This window comes from Lipophrys pholis (genome assembly GCF_963383615.2).
Source record: "Lipophrys pholis genome assembly, chromosome: 7".
Lineage (NCBI taxonomy): Eukaryota > Metazoa > Chordata > Actinopteri > Blenniiformes > Blenniidae > Lipophrys > Lipophrys pholis.
Genome location: NC_137638.1, coordinates 24,902,689 through 24,920,751, shown reverse-complemented (window position 1 = coordinate 24,920,751; position 18,063 = coordinate 24,902,689). Strand labels below are relative to the sequence as shown.

Here is an 18,063-nt window from a genome sequence, read left to right as displayed (position 1 = left end):
CCAACCAACAATCACCGCGCTGGAAAAAAAACAGGCTTCTTGCAAAGAGTCCAATCCCTGCTTGTGGAAGGTGATAGAATAGAGTAGAGATAGTGGGGGAGGGCTAAGCCAGTACTCTCCATCCAGCATTTATTGGAAAACAGTGCGAGTGAAGCTCTGTACTGAAATTAGTTATTGATCTATTCTCTCCCTGAAGCCCATGGGTCTTTCCCACCACACCTGCTCATTCTCTCATAGCCTTTTCTTTCACCACAGCCCATTATATCTTTCACCCTTTGCTTCGGCGCATTTGTGCTTGTTTTGTACTTCTTTTATTTACTTCAGATCATTTTATCATGCGGCGAAGTTACCCCAGAATGAAATCTTGATAACAAATGTGATTGGTACTGGAAAGTCTGAGAGCTGCAAAACTGGATTTTTCATCGGTTTGGTTTTGTGGGTAGAAGAAAAGCTTTAAATTACATTACAAAATAACTCGATATCATGATTTGTAGCATACAAACTATCCCATAACTTATCTCACAGTGAAATATATAAATAAATAAAGACAGCTTATATTATCTGCTTGATATGAAAAGTTCTCTTTTTTTCTTCTAAATAATGTTCTTCTGGTTGACATTATCTCCTTTTTTTTTTTTTTTTTTTAATCTTTTAGATTTTCTCTAGTTTTCTTCTTCCACCTTCAGCAGAAAAAGAAAAGAGCAAACCGGATCCACGTCTCGTTTAAGAAAAATAAACCTCAGTACAAGGACAGCGTAACACTTTCTCAAGGATGAACCGACAAGAAATTGACTTCAAACACACTTTATTGATATGAATTCATAAAAAGTAAGTTGAAGTCGGCTTTTGTTTGAGAAAAAAACCCAAAACAACACAGCGTGTTTGCTGCAAGGAGCCATGAGCATATAAAAGAATCATTTGGAATCCATTAAAATTACATATGAACACTGTTTGTTTTCTTTTTACTGTTTACGTCTGTGCTCGTTGGCTTGAGTTCCTGGTCTGGTCTTAACCTTTTCATCAACCACCGCGTCACCGGGTGAAAGGCATTGTGGTCTATTCCGGGGCCTTTTCTTCTATAGAGCGCAGCCTGTGCATCTCCTTGTCTTCCACTAGACATTGTCTAGACACGGGATAATTGCAGACATCACTGAACGCTCAGCTGCTGCCTAAAACCTCATGGGACTTGAGGTGGACTTTGGAGGGAAATGGCTCGCAGTCAGTGAAGGGGGTCACACCGTGCACCCGCACCCCTCCACGCCGGTGTGTGTGTGTGTGTGTGTTTGCCCCATACATCTTACGTTGTGTACGTGTGAAGGCAAGCGTGGGTTTGGTTGTGTGAGCGATGGGGGTATGAAGGGGCAAGAGAGAGCGAGAGAGAGAGAGAGAGAGAGAGAGAGAGCACAGACATTGAAACACACACACACACACACTCAGTGTTCATAACCGCAGATGTGGTGACTTCATCAGAAAGAAATGTACCCCGTCCTTTAGCTCTGCTGGTGTTCGTGGAGCGTACCAAAACTAATGGCTGCTAACACTTAAAGGAATTTAGATCGCAACATTTCCTGCACTCGCACAAGCTTACGTACAGCACGGTTCATCTCGTATAAGATTATTGTTGTTTGGATCAGTAGATGTGGAGCTTTGGCTGTGTGTGTGTGTGTGTGTGTGTGTGTGTGTGTGTGTGTGTGTGTGTGTGTGTGTGTGTGTGTGTGTGTGTGTGTGTGTGTGTGTGTGTGTGTGTGTGTGTGTGTGTGTGTGTGTGTGTGTGTGTGTGTGTGTGATGCCGTGGTGATGGTCGTTCTGTGAGAGATGGTCCCAGGTCGGAGGGTTCACCCGGGCAGGGACTAATCTCCGTGGGGGTGGACTGCTGGATGCAGGATAACTGAGTCCTGTCGGGGCAGGCCACCTTCTCATTGCGCTCCAGGTGTTGGTTCCTGCTTTAGATTGACACGTGACGGCTGTGCGGATGGATTCAGCTCAGCACTTCATAGAATTACAGCCGGTTTCACCGAGTGTGTTGGAAACTGTGAGTTTTACATCTGCTCGGATGTGTTCTGTCATCTTTCTTTGATTCCACAATTAGATGTATCTTCACAATCAGCTCTCCAAATGTCTATGGAAAGAGAATAGTTGAGACTTTTAAAGTAACCGCGCTGATCCGACTTCACTATTCATACAATTCTGTTTCTGTTCTTTGAGGGAGACTCATCCAAAGTGGAACACACCAAAAAAAAAAAAAAAAGAAAAAAAAAAAAAGTTCCCACTCCAAACTCCCAACTATTTTAGTAGCACTCAAATCCACCACCCTCTACATTTCTACAACTGACGCCATTTCACAGAAATTCCAGACAACTGGCGCCTTCGCTCTGCCTCCAAGAAGGACATGATGAATAGGACACACCCTTGGTATGCTAGTGAATGGTAGAATATATGGCACACTGCAGTGTTACAGCCTAGATTCATTACAGCCTCTCATCCCGGCTCTTTTCAGTGTCGTTTTCTCTGCTTTTTCTCCCCCTCGCGCTTCATGCTGCTCGCCTATTTTTAAAAGCCTGAATTTGAGTGAAATGCACTGAGGCACCAGTAAGGCGAGCTACAGCTCTTTCCAGCACTGGTTCCTGATCCTCCTCTTTGTTGTGGTCTATGCATGCCTGCTCTAGTCACATGACTGCGTTTCTATGGCAACTCGGGTTTGAGTAATCATTTGCGTTACGACCTTTATTCCCTTGAGGAAAGGGGAGGGGGAGGTTAGACTGAGCCTGTAGAAAAAGGGAGCAAGAGGAAAGAGAAAAGACAGGCAGAAGGGGAGCGGCAGAGAGGCACAGGGAAGGAAAATCGGCAAAAACAACGACCGGAGAGGAACAAGTCTTACTCTTTCTTGCCTGTATAGTTCACATTTTTATCCTTTTTTAGTTCTCGCAGGGCTCATTCTGCATCACTTGGTTTGAAAAAAGAAAAAAGAAAAAGAAGCCTGCCACGAAATGGTTTTTAACCATATCTTCTAGTGTTGTGACTCACTCTCTGTGACTAGAGCAGGCAAGTGAGTTCGGTCGGAGAGACAGCAGGCATGTATGTTTCATAAGGAGCTACACACACACACTCTCACACGCACACGCGCGCACACACACACACACACACACACACACACACACACACACACACACACACACACACACACACACACACACACACACACACACACACACACACACAGACTTGAGGCGCTATCTTTGTGGGGCCTTCCCACTGACGCAATGCATTCCCAAGCCTCCTACCCCATCAAAAGTGAGTGACTAACCTTGGCCTCAACCTCTCTGTACCTTTAGAACGAAACCCACATCTTGACCCAACGAAAACTTTACATTTGCAGTCACACAAGAAACAGTGGGTCCCACTGCTGTAGTTTGTTCCAAGTTTCGGGGGGCCCACAATGAGAGAAATTCAGGCACAAACAGACGTTTTGTTTCACGCCTGACTGGGATTTGACACTGACATCGAGCGAACTTACTCCAAACTCTACAGCATGTACTAGTTACCCCAGTCTTAACCTAACTAAACCCACAGTCTGACCTGACCTAAAGATTCATTGACTCCTCATGCAGACCTCAGTCTTTGCCCCCACGGTGACATGGGACCCCGAGTGTCAGGCCCACGTCCCCACAAGTATAGCAGAGCGAGGTTGTTTGCACACACGCACACCTCCCCTTCGTTTCTTCTCGGAGGAAAAGCAGCACTGTGCCACATGTGCAAGTCTCAGCAGAAACAGATTCTGTATGTTCCTGTTTCTTGCTCTCCTGGCTGCGTTGTCATGGTTACCGAGCTCGTCTAGCAAGGCACACAGCTCCCCTCTCTCTCTCTCTCTCTCTCTCTCTCTCTCTCTCTCTCTCTCTCTCTCTCCACCGTTGGGTGATTCAACCCATCAGTTGGGTTGTGTCATCTCCTAGATGGAGTTTCGAGCTCCCACATCTCCTAAATGGAGTGTCTCAGTTTGGGTTTTTTATTCCATTTGGCCTCCAGTTTGAGAAAATGGAATAATAGTGTGTGTTTGTGTGTGTGCGCGTGTAGGTGGGGCTTAAAGGGTGGATTTTGCGGGTGTCTCTTCCCAGCAGTGGGGGGATCCAGTATTGACAGGAGGTGGGCTCGACTGGGGGGCTGGTGATAGACACTACTGGGGGTTGTGTGGTGGTGCTCGGTGGTGGTGGAGGTGGTGCTGGCTGCTTCCAGGTGCCTGTGACTGGGGCTGAATATGAATGAGGGGCCCCGGTTCTCCAGAGATGGCGGCTGGGGAGAGAGCTGCTAAAGCCAGAGACCAGTGGAGCCTGGCTGGTTGAGAGGCCCCCACAAGCTGCTGACAGGAGCTGGAGCTAGCCATCACGTTAATTAGCGTTTTTACTCTTGCAGCAGCGAATAGGGGGAGTGGGTTAGAGAGGGATGTGGGGGTGGTATATGACTCATAGACACAGTATGGTTTATTCATGATGGAGGAAGGGGATGTGTGTGTGTGTGTGTGTGTGTGTGTGTGTGTGTGTGTGTGTGTGTGTGTGTGTGTGTGTGTGTGTGTGTGTGTGTGTGTGTGTGTGTGTGTGTGTGTGTGTGTGCGTGCGTGCGTGCGTGCGTGTGTGTGTGTGTTGGAGAGAGAGAGAGAGAGAGCGAGTGAGAGACAGAGAGAGAGAGAGAGAGAGAGAGAGAGAGAGAGAGGGAGGGAGGGAGGAAACAGACATTTGATTTGCACACAATTTTGTGCATTTATGCATGTGTGTGTGTGTGTGTGTGTGTGTGTGTGTGTGTGTGTGTGTGTGTGTGTGTGTGTGTGTGTGTGTGTGTGTGTGTGTGTGTGTGTGTGTGTGTGTGTGTGTGTGTAGCCTCAGTAGATCACTGATTGGCACTAAGCCAAGATATTATTATGTCTTGAACATAATACCAGGCGTTCATTGTTATTTTCATTCATTTTTTTTATTGCAATATTTTAGCACTCCTCTGAAAAAAACACTTTTTTTTTTTTAAATGATTTGAAACTAGCTCATTCCTCTGATTTGGTAATGCATACATGCAACTGGAAATTTTACACATCACTTGCTGAGATGTGAAGAAAAACACACACAAAAACATAGTAATATTCTTCATTGGTTTCTGTTCCTGCTGTTACTTAGACATTATCGATCATCTTCTTTTGCAGCCTGTCTGGGAAGCATCAGACTGATGAAATGGGTTAGGGGGTGCTTTTCTCATAGGTGACCTGACCTTGTCTTCCCTGCCTCAGCACCTGACAGTGATCCTCACCCCCTTGAGGCTTGCGCTGGATCGATGGATCGGGCTTTTACCCGCACCAATCACCCAGGACTCCTCATCCCGTCTCGGGCAGAGCTGAAGATGGAGAGCCGCCGCTGCCGAAATGTGCAGAACATTCCAGAAGAGTCTCTCAGCGTTCTTCATACCGGAGCAGGGATTCGATAGCTCGGGTGTTTGTTTGTGTGTGTGTGTGTGTGTGTGTGTGTGTGTGTGTGTGTGTGTGTGTGTGTGTGTGTGTGTGTGTGTGTGTGTGTGTGTGTGTGTGTGTGTGTGTGTGTGTGTGTGTGTGTGTGTGTGTGTATAAGAGGGTGTAAGGAGGGGGTACATTACAGCTATGCTATTGTCTAATTGTCTCTTCTTATCATTAGTGACAACCATGACCTCTGTTATTGGCATATCTGCATTCTGCCTGCACTGCAGAGCCTCCACCACACTACTCGTAGCGTTTTCTCTCCCAAGAGCGGCAGGGCCCATGCCTCATAAATACAAACACAATCTCTCCTACACCTCCTGACTGCAGGACAGGACTCCACACATATCTGCCCGTGGAGCGCAGCCCATTTGCATACATATTAAAGTGACGCCTCAGAAAAAAGGAAGAGAGAGAAAGAGGGGGGAAGAGGGAAGGAGAGGAGCAGAGGAGGGGAGGGGGGGGGGGGGGGGGGGGGAGCGAGAGAGAGAGAGAGAGAGAGCGGGTATATGCAAACAAGGCTTTCATCTAATATGCAAGAACCGGCATTGCTCTGGCATAAATCTGCATCTGAGCTCAGGCAAAGAGAGCAGAGCCCATTTGACAGTAAATGGGCTCGGGATGGCTGTCAGATGCACGGGGGAACAGTGTGTTACCCCACGGAGAACAGGGCCGATTGATCAGTATGGCATGTCACATAAAGCAAGAAGTACAAGGTTACAATAGTGCATGCTAAGTAAAATGTATGGACGGGATCAGAGGAGGAAAACGCGAGGCAGATGATGATGATGATGATGATGATGATGTGCTGTATGGTAATATGGAGAGACAATAAATGAAATGGAATGTTGTTGTTCGGTTTCAAACACATTTTGTCAAAAGATGTTTTAATTAGTGAGGTTTTGGGTGTTGGAAGGTGCACACAGTTCTTTTCCACAGAGTGGCTGTTCGCCATTGATTTTTTCATTCTTTTTTTTGGTTTCTGTGCTGAAAGACGAGGAAGATGCTAAGACAAGCTAACCAGTGGCTGTTGGCTTTATACTCACAGAGTACAACGCATCTATTCGTCTCATGGAAAGAGAAAAAAAAAAAAAAAGTGAATACTAACAAATTATTGTCATTAAATCAGCTCTTCACACAAACGAAAATCACATTTCCGTCTATGACATGCGGAGCGTTGCATTGTTGTATTGTTATAACAGATGCCCGGAGCAGGGAGGGGCACTTCTTTTATTTCAGTGTGAATTGTGACAATAAGAGACGTAATATAATAGTGTAGAATCCAGGGAGAGCGAGTGATGGTCACTGTAAAACACACTGGAACATCTAGTCCAGAAAAAAACACACTAATGACGATCACTCCTTGAGATACTACATTGTCCACGTGTGAAAATTATCATAACAAATTCCATGGTGGCCTTTGGAAGAGCATGTTTTAGAATTACATTGTACTGTCATCACGAAGTGCTTATCATAAGGCAAACACGGACAGCTGATTGCCTATGGACCACACGCGGCCCTCCACCTTTATACTCCAAGCCACATATACTACAAGCCAATTCCTTTCATTTAATTTCAAGGTGACTGTATGTTTTTAGTTTTATTTTTTAAATTCAAGACACACAATTAGTTCTTTTCATTAAATGAGCTGTTTGATTTCCAAGTCCTTGTCATTGATGTATTCGGTCAACCTTTGGTCCCCTGCTCCGATAAGGAAACATATTTCCCCTGATGTCCGGAGACCAAATGTCCTCTTTTGCCAGGACAGTTTCACTTGTCGTTTCCCACGGAGGAGCTATGGTCATTTGTTGTAATTTTGTGTGATCCTCATTCCCTACCTTGTTTGTTGCCCTATTATGCTCACAAAGATGATATAATATCTCAAAAATATAGACGTAGGAGTCGCACTGCATCTGATCTGCTGACGTGCAGCTTTTAAGAGAAAATGAAGGGGAAACAAATCACAATTCACAGAAGTTTTTTGTTTTAATTGTTAAATTGGCATATTTTTGAAACAACTGTTTTATTTTTGATGTAATGAAAAAACAGATGTTTAGTTCAAGCTGGATTTTAAGATCATTATTTTAGATGTTTGTTTTTTTTACTTTGTTGCTGTAATTTGGCTTTAAAAAAAGACTTTTACAATTTGTACCACTTAATTCATGCATTAAAAAAATCTCTAGACTCTGAGACGCTCATCTGAATATGAGTCATTGGTTATGGAAATACATTATTTTGTTTTACAGTTGCATTTTTTTCCCAATATAAGGAAGGCATAGTTTGAATATATAGAAATTATAAGGCAACTTTGAGTATTCTTCAAGCATCATTTAAGTATAGACCCAAGTAAATGTCCTCTTAAAACTTCCCTCTGGAATCAATGACGTTTTTCTCTTCTATTCTATTTTTTGGGGGGAAATCAGATTACGTTCACTGATTGCCGGTGTTTCTTTTGCCTTTAGTTTTAACCTTCAACACGACCAAGCCAAGCTGCCTGTTTTCAGTCGTTTTCACAGCTTGAAACGAAGCTGAGATGGAATCAGCTTTGGGGTGGTGTAGAATTTAAGGTCTAATTTGAACAGGGGAGGCGCGAGGAGAAAAATACTCGAGTGTCAAAGTATTCCTTTTAAGATAAAGCAGCACTGCTGCAGGGTCCCATTAATTTGTACTGAAAACATACTGCATGTGCCGTCCCCGAAGAGGCAGGTGATTACACTTCAAGAACATTTTTTTTCATTTTTTATTTTTTATTTTTTGCACAAGCAAAAGTAGAGCACACGATGGCAGTGCTCAAGCAAAGGAGAGAAAAAGTGCACTGGTGAAACTTTACTTACTGTCTTCAGAAAGCTTGGAGTGCTGCCAAAAAAGCTCTGGGTTTCCCCTAACTCACTGAGTATTTCATGTTGGACACCCTTGAACTCCCTTTCCTGTTTTCCTGCCTGAGCATGTCGCATCGTAGCACGCCATTCTGTCTGTACAGGTGATGTTACGCACAGGATATGGAAACTCTGAATGTGCGTGCATGTGCGTGTGTGTGTGTGTGTGTAGGGGGGGGGTGGTGGTGGTGTTGGTGGTGGTGGGCAGGGGGGGGGGGGGGGGGGGTTGAAACAGGATATGTTGGGAATAACACAAAGCACAAAAAGTGTCACATGATCTGAAACACAGGGTTGATTTATTTGGCTTCAGAAAGAATCTGTTGCATGTGGTTTGGAGCCGAGAATGTTTTCCTTCTTCGCTCTCAGTGTGCTCAGACACAACACATGGAAACATTTTCTGAGAGGCCATGGGTCTGTGAAAGAAAAAAAAAAAAAAGAAAAAAAAAAAGGGCTCCAGACATTTTATTTCTTTTCCCTCTTTTTTTCAGAGTTTTTATTTTTTGGGGGCCTTTTCCCCCCTCAAACTGGTTGAATTACATACATCTGCTGGCCACATGTAGAAATATCTCCCTAATGAATATTTGTGATAGGTTCAACCGCCCGGGAGTGCTATTAGTGGAGACTTTTCTTTTTCTTTTTTTTTTAGGTAAGAATCAACTCTTTGAGCGGTGTACCGGGTGGAGGGGCTCCACACCGATTCCAGGCTTGTATCAATGAACATCCTATTTACAGCCTATATTTCACTCTGTAATAAATACACTTCCACTCATATGAGACAGTTGCATGTCTGCTCTATTGTCTGCCATAAATATGCTGGAAGGGTTGGTTAAATATTGATAACACCAATTTTCTGCCCCCCCCCCCCCCCCCCCCCCCCCCACACACACACACACACACACACACACACATACCCGATTGTACCCACCCTCTCTCTATCACCACCACACACACAAGCATGAACACACACACACACACAGACACACACACACACACACACACCAAACCCCTCCTTCCTTCACTCCTTCTATCTCGCGGTTATTTCACCCTCACAGTAACCTTGCTTATGCATATTGCATATGTAAATAAAGCACCCCGCCTCTGAGGTAATTGTGTGCATCTTCTACAGAGCTGCATATCTTAGCTATGTGTTTAAGAGGAAGCTCTCGAGAAAGACTCTTTGTTAAGCTGCGATTCTTTTCCTGTTTGGGATCGTCTGCAAAGTCCCGACTGTAAATTTATTGATAGGGGAAAGTATTGATTGCGAAATGTGATCTGTCTCCTTTTGGGTTTATTTGTAGTTAAGAGTAGAGGTCTCTCGTCTGCCTGACTGATTCATCCAGGATTTGTGTAAATTAGATTATTAAGACAAAGACTCAGTTGTTTGCATTGTGTTGGATGAACAACAATGTGCAGACAGTTTAAAGAAGAGATATTGTGTAATGGCATCGCCCTTTCTTAAATATTCATATTTGTCTATTAAAACTCAAAACTAAAATCTAAAAAAATTTACTGAATAATAAGCTCAGTTTACTGCATTTTTGGAACCTGAAGTGTTTTTCTAGGTTATTTGAAACTTTAAAAGCGAAATATAAGAACAATATGCATTCAGTTCTGCTGCAACATTTTTGTTTCAAAATGTGCAACGACCTGAAAGTCTGTGTCAAACTAAACCTCAAATTATTAATAAAATATATAAATATACAATTCCAAACTTTCTATTTCTTGTATGTGTAATTCATGTGTGGTTATGAATAAAAAAATAGAAAAATAAAGTGATGGTTGTTCATAACAGGGTTTGTTTTGTTTCTGCTGAATGAATTCCAGTTCTAATTTTAGGCTCAGCCTAGAGCAAAATGGTGTTTTCAGTATGTTCACAACATATTTGTCAATTAAAATTGAACTACGCTACGGCTCATCTACAGTTAAGTATAGATTTCGTGTTTTTCAGTTGTACATTAACACCCTCATTACCTACAGTTTTACAGAGGTTTTATCTTTCTAGTTTTTATGTTACCAGCTGCAGTCTGTGGTAAATGTTAAGAGCCTGATTTGTAGTGGTTTCAAAATAAACTCCATAGAAAAGGAAAGGGGGGGGGGGGGGTGGGGGGGGGGGGCATGTTATATATAGTTTATTTCTGATTTCAACAATTGTAATTTACTGTGAAAACTGCAGATGCTTCAGTCTTTCCTTTGTCAGATTTAGCAAGTTTGTATCTCGGGGTACTAATGAACAATAAATTAGATTTTTTTTTAAAATAGACGAGTAAATAAAAAAATCAGATTGCTGATTTCCTTCCGTTTACAGGAGATTGTTTCCCTGACACCCACATGATCACAGTAATAGTATCGTGTTTTAGACATGATATGCTGGACTGCACTACGGACTCTGTTTGAAGGTACAAATAATACATCCTACATGAAATGTGCATTTGTGTTGATCCCACTTTCAATTTAATCCCTTGATATAGTATATATGAATGAATGAATGAATGAATGTATGAACTTCATTTACTTCAAGTATGAAATACAATATGGCTCCAATATCGTTATACCGAAAACACATTCAAAAAGATTCTTCTGTTATGCAGAACAAATATAAATATATTGTTAATACCATTCAAAGTGAAAGTACTGTCTATGTGAGACATTTTGACATTAGTATTCAGAAAAAAAGTGCACGAGAAAATAAATTAATTTGTACCACTGCATCCTGTAAAACCTGCAAACACCAAATTATTGTGACGCTGCTGTTTCACCAATGAAGGTTTATTAGTCCTTTTTCTCTTTCTTAATATATCGTTGCACATAATGGGATTTACAGGACATGTTGGTGGCAGGAAGGTTAAATGATCAACATCAATAGAAACAAAACAGTACGACTTCCTGCATGTACGACTTTTTACACTTTGAACGTGTACAAGTACAGTGACGCGTCTCCAACCTGAAACCAGGTCCATTTGACATTTGGTCTGACCTTTGGGGTTCGTCTTGCTCGCTGATCGTAGATTTGTGTTTTCCCTCCAGTGATGCTCAATAAAATCCTCTCCACAGTTATTGTTTTTTCCTTGCAATGTGACATTTTGACACCTTCACTTTCCAATGTTTTCTTTTCCCTCCTCTCTTCCAGCGTTCCCTTCATATTGCCACTAAGATAGAGAACTAGGACGCATCGTTTGATGGAAAACTTTATTTGTCAAACCATTTTAAGGGAATATGTAGGTTTTTTTTTTCTTCTTTTTCTCAGCGTGTAACTCAAAAGTTTACGCCAGTGAATTTCAAGTGTGATCTGTATAGTTGCATTGTTTGCTTGTTTGTTTTACAAATGGTGTTCATGGACTTTTCCTAATGTTGAGGCGTTTTTTTATTGCTTTGTGGCAATTTTTAATATGCAAACGCAGCAAAAACTCACGCTATATTCATGCAGCGTCACTTTACTTCAACACCGTATAACAGTCTTTATTGTTCAGGAAAAATGCATGCTTCAATTATTATTTGCTCTTTCATGAATTTTTAATTGATGCTGAAGAAAGAGTGATATTCCTGGGAACTCTGCAGTGGAACAGCGTGGAGAAACTAATATTCGGGATTTTTCCAAAAATGAAAAACAGTAGGAATCCCAGATAGAAATAAATAAAACACGGAGAAGCAGCCAAAACACTTCTTCTGTGAACCTCAATCCGTGAATGTAAAAAAAAGAAAAAGAAAAAGAAGACTATAAAAAAAGACATACACTTTAACAAATTGTTGTTAACACGAATGAATATATAGAGAAAAGGGATACAAGTCCCAAATCAGCCACATGCAAAAGCTCTTTATCGTTATTTTATAGCAGGATCATTGAAGGAATGCTGGTTATGTTTTAATTGTTTTAGTTATAATTAAAGTTAAAGTGTTCAACTCCTCTTGTCAGATACACTGTAATCTGATAATTGCATTTAAATATTTTTCTGCAACATGTACAACATATGCACAACAGAGAACATTAGAAAATGTTGTAAATGTTAATCATAGTATAAATAAGTTCCAATGCTCAGTTTGGAAGATGAATGCTCAATTCGAGGAATTTTCTGATTATCCTGGTTGACCTTACTTACCGAGCTACGTCAGTGATCATTTCCAAGAACTTCATTACATTGCGGTACCGTCACCTGTGACATGTTTGTTTCATTTATTGATTTATGACTACTATCAAATAATTTTTTGAGAGAATTTCACTTTGTGTCACACGTTTGAGTATTAAAATAATGTATTAAGAAAACAATGTACTTACCCTCAAGTATTTAAAGTGCTCACATATAAGGCTTTGCCATAGAGACGCCTCGCCATCTCTTATCACTTTGCGTCATAAAACACAATATCAATCTGTTAACTGCTATTTAAAGTACATTCCTGAGAGAGCACGTGTGTCAGACTCTAATTTACAGTATTATCAGAGCATGATCGCCATAATAGTGGCTGTCCTCCTCATTCACCTATTTGGCAGGAAATCAAAGTCACGTCCAGGTGTTGGGTGTGATGTCAGCCATCTGCGTGTGTGTACATACAAACAGATGTGGGGCGCAGATGACAGTTAATCTCTCTACAAAGAGCTTTAACACACATCTGAGTGCACTGACAATATTTCTCTTATCACAGACCACCCTAATGACATCACAGTCAATTTCCGACAGGGCATTCATAATTTACTGCATGTGTGCAAATGCCTATTAAAACCATGTTTGTGTGTGCAGCCATACTTGTATCATTTCTAAGAGAGATCAGTGCAACACAATGTAAAGATTTTTTTTTACTGCAGTTAAAATGTTATGTTATGTTATGTTGTGTTGTGTTGTGTTGTGTTGTGTTGTGTTGTGTTGTGGTATGTTATGGTATGGTATGGTATGGTATGGTATGGTATGGTATGGCAACAACACATCTTCAGTAGGGTAAACTTAACTTGTCTCACAACGGTCTAGCCCTAGCTCACATTCCATATCAGTGGGTGAACAAATGCTTGGTGAATTATGCATCGGTATGGTATGGTATGGTACAATATCTCAAAATATGGTATACTATATGATACATGATACAATGATCATAAGAATGATACAATCCCATACAATATGGTACTGTAAGCTCCACTACACTATGGAATGGTATGGTCTTGTATAGTACGGTGGTACAACATGGCATTTTAGGGTGTGGATGCATGTGGGACAGTACAATATGGTATGATCATATCTTGCATAGTATGATGTGGTGTGGCGTGGCATGGCATGGCATGGCATGGCATGGCATGGCATGGCATGGCATGGCTGGTGTGGTGTGGTATGGTATGGTACGGTGCGGTGCGGTGCGGTGCGGTGCGGTGCAGTGCAGTACGGTATGGTACACCATTGTCTGGTCTGGTTTGGTGTGGTCTGGTGTAGTTTGGTGCGATACGGTATGGTATGGTAAGGTATGGTCTGGTCACATCTGGTCTGGTCACATCTGGTATGGTATGGTATGGTATGGTATGGTATGGTATGGTATGGTATGGTATGGTATGTGGGGTGCAGGATGGTGTGTGATTGCACGATGTGGTATGATAGTTTATGGTACAATACCATCTGATCCAATATGGTATAGTATTATATATATTGGTATAGTATAGTATAGTATAGTATAGTATAGTATAGTATAGTATAGTTTGTTTTCGCATGAGTTAATACCATGTAGCATAAGCTAAAATATAGAAAAGTGGATTCATATTGCTGAACAATAGACATTGTTGAATAATGGTTAGAACAAAAGGAGGCTGCTCTCCTAAACTGTCGTCCCGCTTTAGTATGATTAGAGAGAAAGTGCAAAATGTTAACATCCTCTTGCACATACTACAAATTTGCCCTTTGTAACCTCAGCTCCATAGTTTTTTTCTGTCTTTTTGTCATACTAATTTAATAAGCTCTTTTAATTGAATTTCAGTTGATTTCATTTGCATAAAAGTTTGAACAGCAACAATATTTCCAAACCACCAAATGCAGTTTGTGTAAATGTCTGGGTAGAGCACAATATTTAATAAGGTGAGAATGAAAAAAATATGTCATTTGTGTTTTTGTGACTGTATGCATTTGTTTTGTGTCTCTTCCATTGCTTTAATGTTGAGACATGTTGTTACGTATTAAAACAGAAGAGCTGTTCAGGCTTCTTCTCATTGACGTTACCTGGTGATTTTACATGTATGCATTCTACTGAGGTACTGAGGGATAATAGATATGTAGCAAAATAATCACAATTGAATTTGGTTTTTATTCAGTCCTCAAAATTATCAATTAAAAAAACAGGTTAAAAAAACATAGAAAAATAGATCTGTTCTAGTCTTTTGTCATGTTATTATTCATTATATCCCTGCTGCTTTTATATCCCTCTACTCTACTCTGCTCTGCTCTACTCTACTCTACTCTACTCTACTCTACTCTACTCTACTCTACTCTACTCTGCTTTGCTCTGCTCTGCTCTGCTCTTCTCTTCTCTACTCTACTCTACTCTACTCTACTCTGCTTTGCTCTGCTCTGCTCTTCTCTTCTCTTCTCTACTCTACTCTGCTCTGCTCTACTCTGCTTTGCTCTGCTCTGCTCTACTCTACTCTACTCTGCTCTGCTCTGCTCTACTCTGCTTTGCTCTGCTCTGCTCTACTCTACTCTACTCTGCTCTGCTCTACTCTACTCTAATCTACTCTGCTCTGCTCTGCTCTGCTCTACTCTACTCTAATCTGCTCTGCTCTACTCTAATCTACTCTACTCTACTCTACTCTGCTCTACTCTACCATGTTCTATTCTATTCTGTTATTTGTGTTCAACCAGATTTTTCTCTTAATCATCATTATACTCTTCTTTTAAATTACACCTTCAAACCACTTCTGGATTACTCACTTCATACACAATATTTTTTCCATATGTACTTTATGTATTTTATGATTTTGTTCTGTTCCTGTCACTTCCTATTGCTTGTCTTTAGATTCTTTAGATTGTGTTTTTATTATCTTCACTACGCTGCTGTCTTCTGTTTCTTGCAATGCTGTGCTGTTTCTTTTTATAAGTTTTGCTTGTGCTCTTCGGATTATGGTCTTTAAAGTTCTGTTCCTCACTCTGCTGTACTGTACTCACGATTCTATCGCTGCTATATTTTGTTCTTCTTTCCTCTCTAGTTTCTCATGTTATAGAATCTTTTTCTTTGGCACTTATACTTGTGCTTTACTCTACTCTACTCTACTCTACTCTACTCTACTCTAAAGTATCAGGTTATATCACCATCCTCCTATATTACCTATTCTTCCTTTGGCTTTTCTATTCTATTCTATTCTATTCTATTCTATTCTATTCTATTCTATTCTATTCTATTCTATTCTATTCTATTCTATTCTAGTTTGTTGTGAACTCCACTTTATTCTACTATAAGCTATCATGTTCTAGTCTATTTATTTTGACCTACTTTGGTTATTCCAATCTATTCTATTCTATTCTATTCTATTCTATTCTATTCTATTCTATTCTATTCTATTCTATTCTATTTCTCAAATTCTAATTTATTTTTATTTCATTGTTCAGTATGTATTACCACTACAACTCCTTTCATATACCCTATTATTTTGCTTGCTATCTATTCTATTCTATTCTATTCTATTCAAAATCCTACCCCTTTTTACCATGACCGTCCCTGTGTACGTTAACATGTGCTTTCTGTCCTTTCCTCTCTTATTCTCTCACGTCCTGTTACTTTTTCTTTTTTACTTTACATACTTATGTGTTTTAGTTTTCCCTCGGACTCCTGTCTCATGTAGATCATACCTCTTTTTTTCCTGAGGTACTTTTACTTGCATTATTTGTCATGTGGTTTTAACTGTTAACAGTACAATGCATCTCATGTCATATTCTGCCCCGTTGCAGTTGTTTCCCACTCAGTTCTGTCCCCTGCTCGGTTTCCATTCTGTCCGGTTCCACATGGACAATAAACGTCTGCTGATTTTAGTCTGCACTGAGATTTAAAAGGATCAGAACACAGTTAGTGAAATGCAGCATGCCCGCTCCTACGTGCATTTTGAATGAGGCTAGTAGTGATATTTGCGAATAACAGGAGCACCGCCTCCCTCCCATTGGACGATGCCGACGTGAGGGCGTGGCAAGGAAAGATGAGAGTTGCAAATCCATGCCCTTACTGGGAAGACATGGAGCGCTATGGACACAGTCCACACGAATCTAGTAGGATTCTCAGCTGAAGACTCCAACATTTCTCCAGTCAGGAAACAAACGATTTTGTGAGACTGAGAGGAAAGAACGGGTGGCCCGGTTGAGGATGGAGTGTGCATTTGACGCACAGAATCTGATCTCCATTTCTTTGAGGAAAATCCAAAGCTCCAGGACGCAGAGAGGAGGCATCAAGCTCCACAAGAACTTACTGGTAACGTACGTACTGAGAAACGCCAGGCAGTTTTATATGAGCAAAAACTTATCGCAGACGCAGAGGACGCATCCCTACGAGGATGTCGTTGCGGTCCGCGAGAGGCAAGAATACCTTGAATTGACGGGGAGCTTCACGGAGTTGGCTGATGACTTCTACTGCAACTTTACTGGGGTTGAGTCGGACACTTGGCACTGCGGAGCGCACCAGCCGGGCGGCCAGCCTGCAGAGGTGGCGCACCAAGACGCATCTGCCTGCGCAATGGTTTCACCAAGTGACTCTGACCTCATGGTTTCGGAAGCCTGTTGGAGCTGTGCAGAGAAATCCTCCTGGGACTTACCTGTCCCGAACACACAAGCAAATCAAAAGACTGTCCTGGACTTGGACACTCATGTGGTGACTACCGTCACAAACGGATACTTCCATTCAGACTGTTGCGCGCAGCCCAAACAGCCGCAGGGCGCGCACTGCTACGCTAAAAAGCGGCGGATGGACACAAGTTATTATATTGTTGATCCAGAGTTTTATCTGCCAGACTTTGGGCCAGTGCCATGTAAAAGGATGAGGACTGATGATGATTCACACTCAGACTCGGAGCAGCTGGACAGCACAAACATTTCCAACCTGATCTCAGTGTTGGGTTCAGGTGGACTATCTGAGTTTGTGAGTTGGCAGCAGACGGACCTTGAGCAAATATTCGCCACTCAAACAATTTCTTTAAAACATACACTGCGAACCGGCAGCGGTTGGACGCGAGCAATCGAAGCATTTTGATGTGTATGGCTGTTTTATCTTTGTATCTTTGTTTTATTTCATTGCTTTCAAATAAACCATGACACGACTGCAATCCTCTCTTTCTCTGTGCTCTGTTATTGAACATATTCCTGAACTGTGACATTATAGAACAACGTTATCAATTCATTTGCATTAAAACACTTATATCTGTTATGCCAGTTCTCAACGTTTCCTGACGGAGAATGAATTAACTGTGTTCATTTCAACCTTATTTCCATGAGATTCGTTTGAGGGGGGGAACTGGAGTCTGTCTCTGGGTTGTATTTCCTGAAGAAATGAGTTAACGCTGTTCCTCTGGAAAGATGTTGGACGAGCACCACCATGTGGCCACAAAAAACTTGTGCAGGCTCATGCGCAAGTTTAATGCAGAATAACATTCTGTAAATGTATTATTTATACCAGGGCGTGCTTTGATTAATCAATAAAAGTAAAAAAAAACAACCAAAACATTCATATGATTTTTTTTTTAAAAAGGTGATATATTAGATGAAC

At 41.4% G+C, this 18,063-nt stretch overlaps 1 protein-coding gene across 1 annotated transcript; it reads left to right on the top strand.

Annotated features, from left to right (window-relative positions):
* The first annotated feature begins 16,525 nt into the window (after positions 1-16,525).
* On the top strand, positions 16,526-17,680 carry LOC308111785 (immediate early response gene 5-like protein). Its single transcript, XM_080466810.1, has one exon. It carries the CDS (start codon positions 16,672-16,674, stop codon positions 17,548-17,550), a length of 879 nt encoding a protein of 292 aa, XP_080322936.1. The 5' UTR covers positions 16,526-16,671; the 3' UTR covers positions 17,551-17,680.
* Positions 17,681-18,063: the final 383 nt, after the last annotated feature.

Bases quoted from the DNA above. Each gene is read 5' to 3' on its own strand.
- LOC308111785 (XM_080466810.1), top strand. From the start codon at position 16,672: ATGGAGTGTGCATTTGACGCACAGAATCTGATCTCCATTTCTTTGAGG.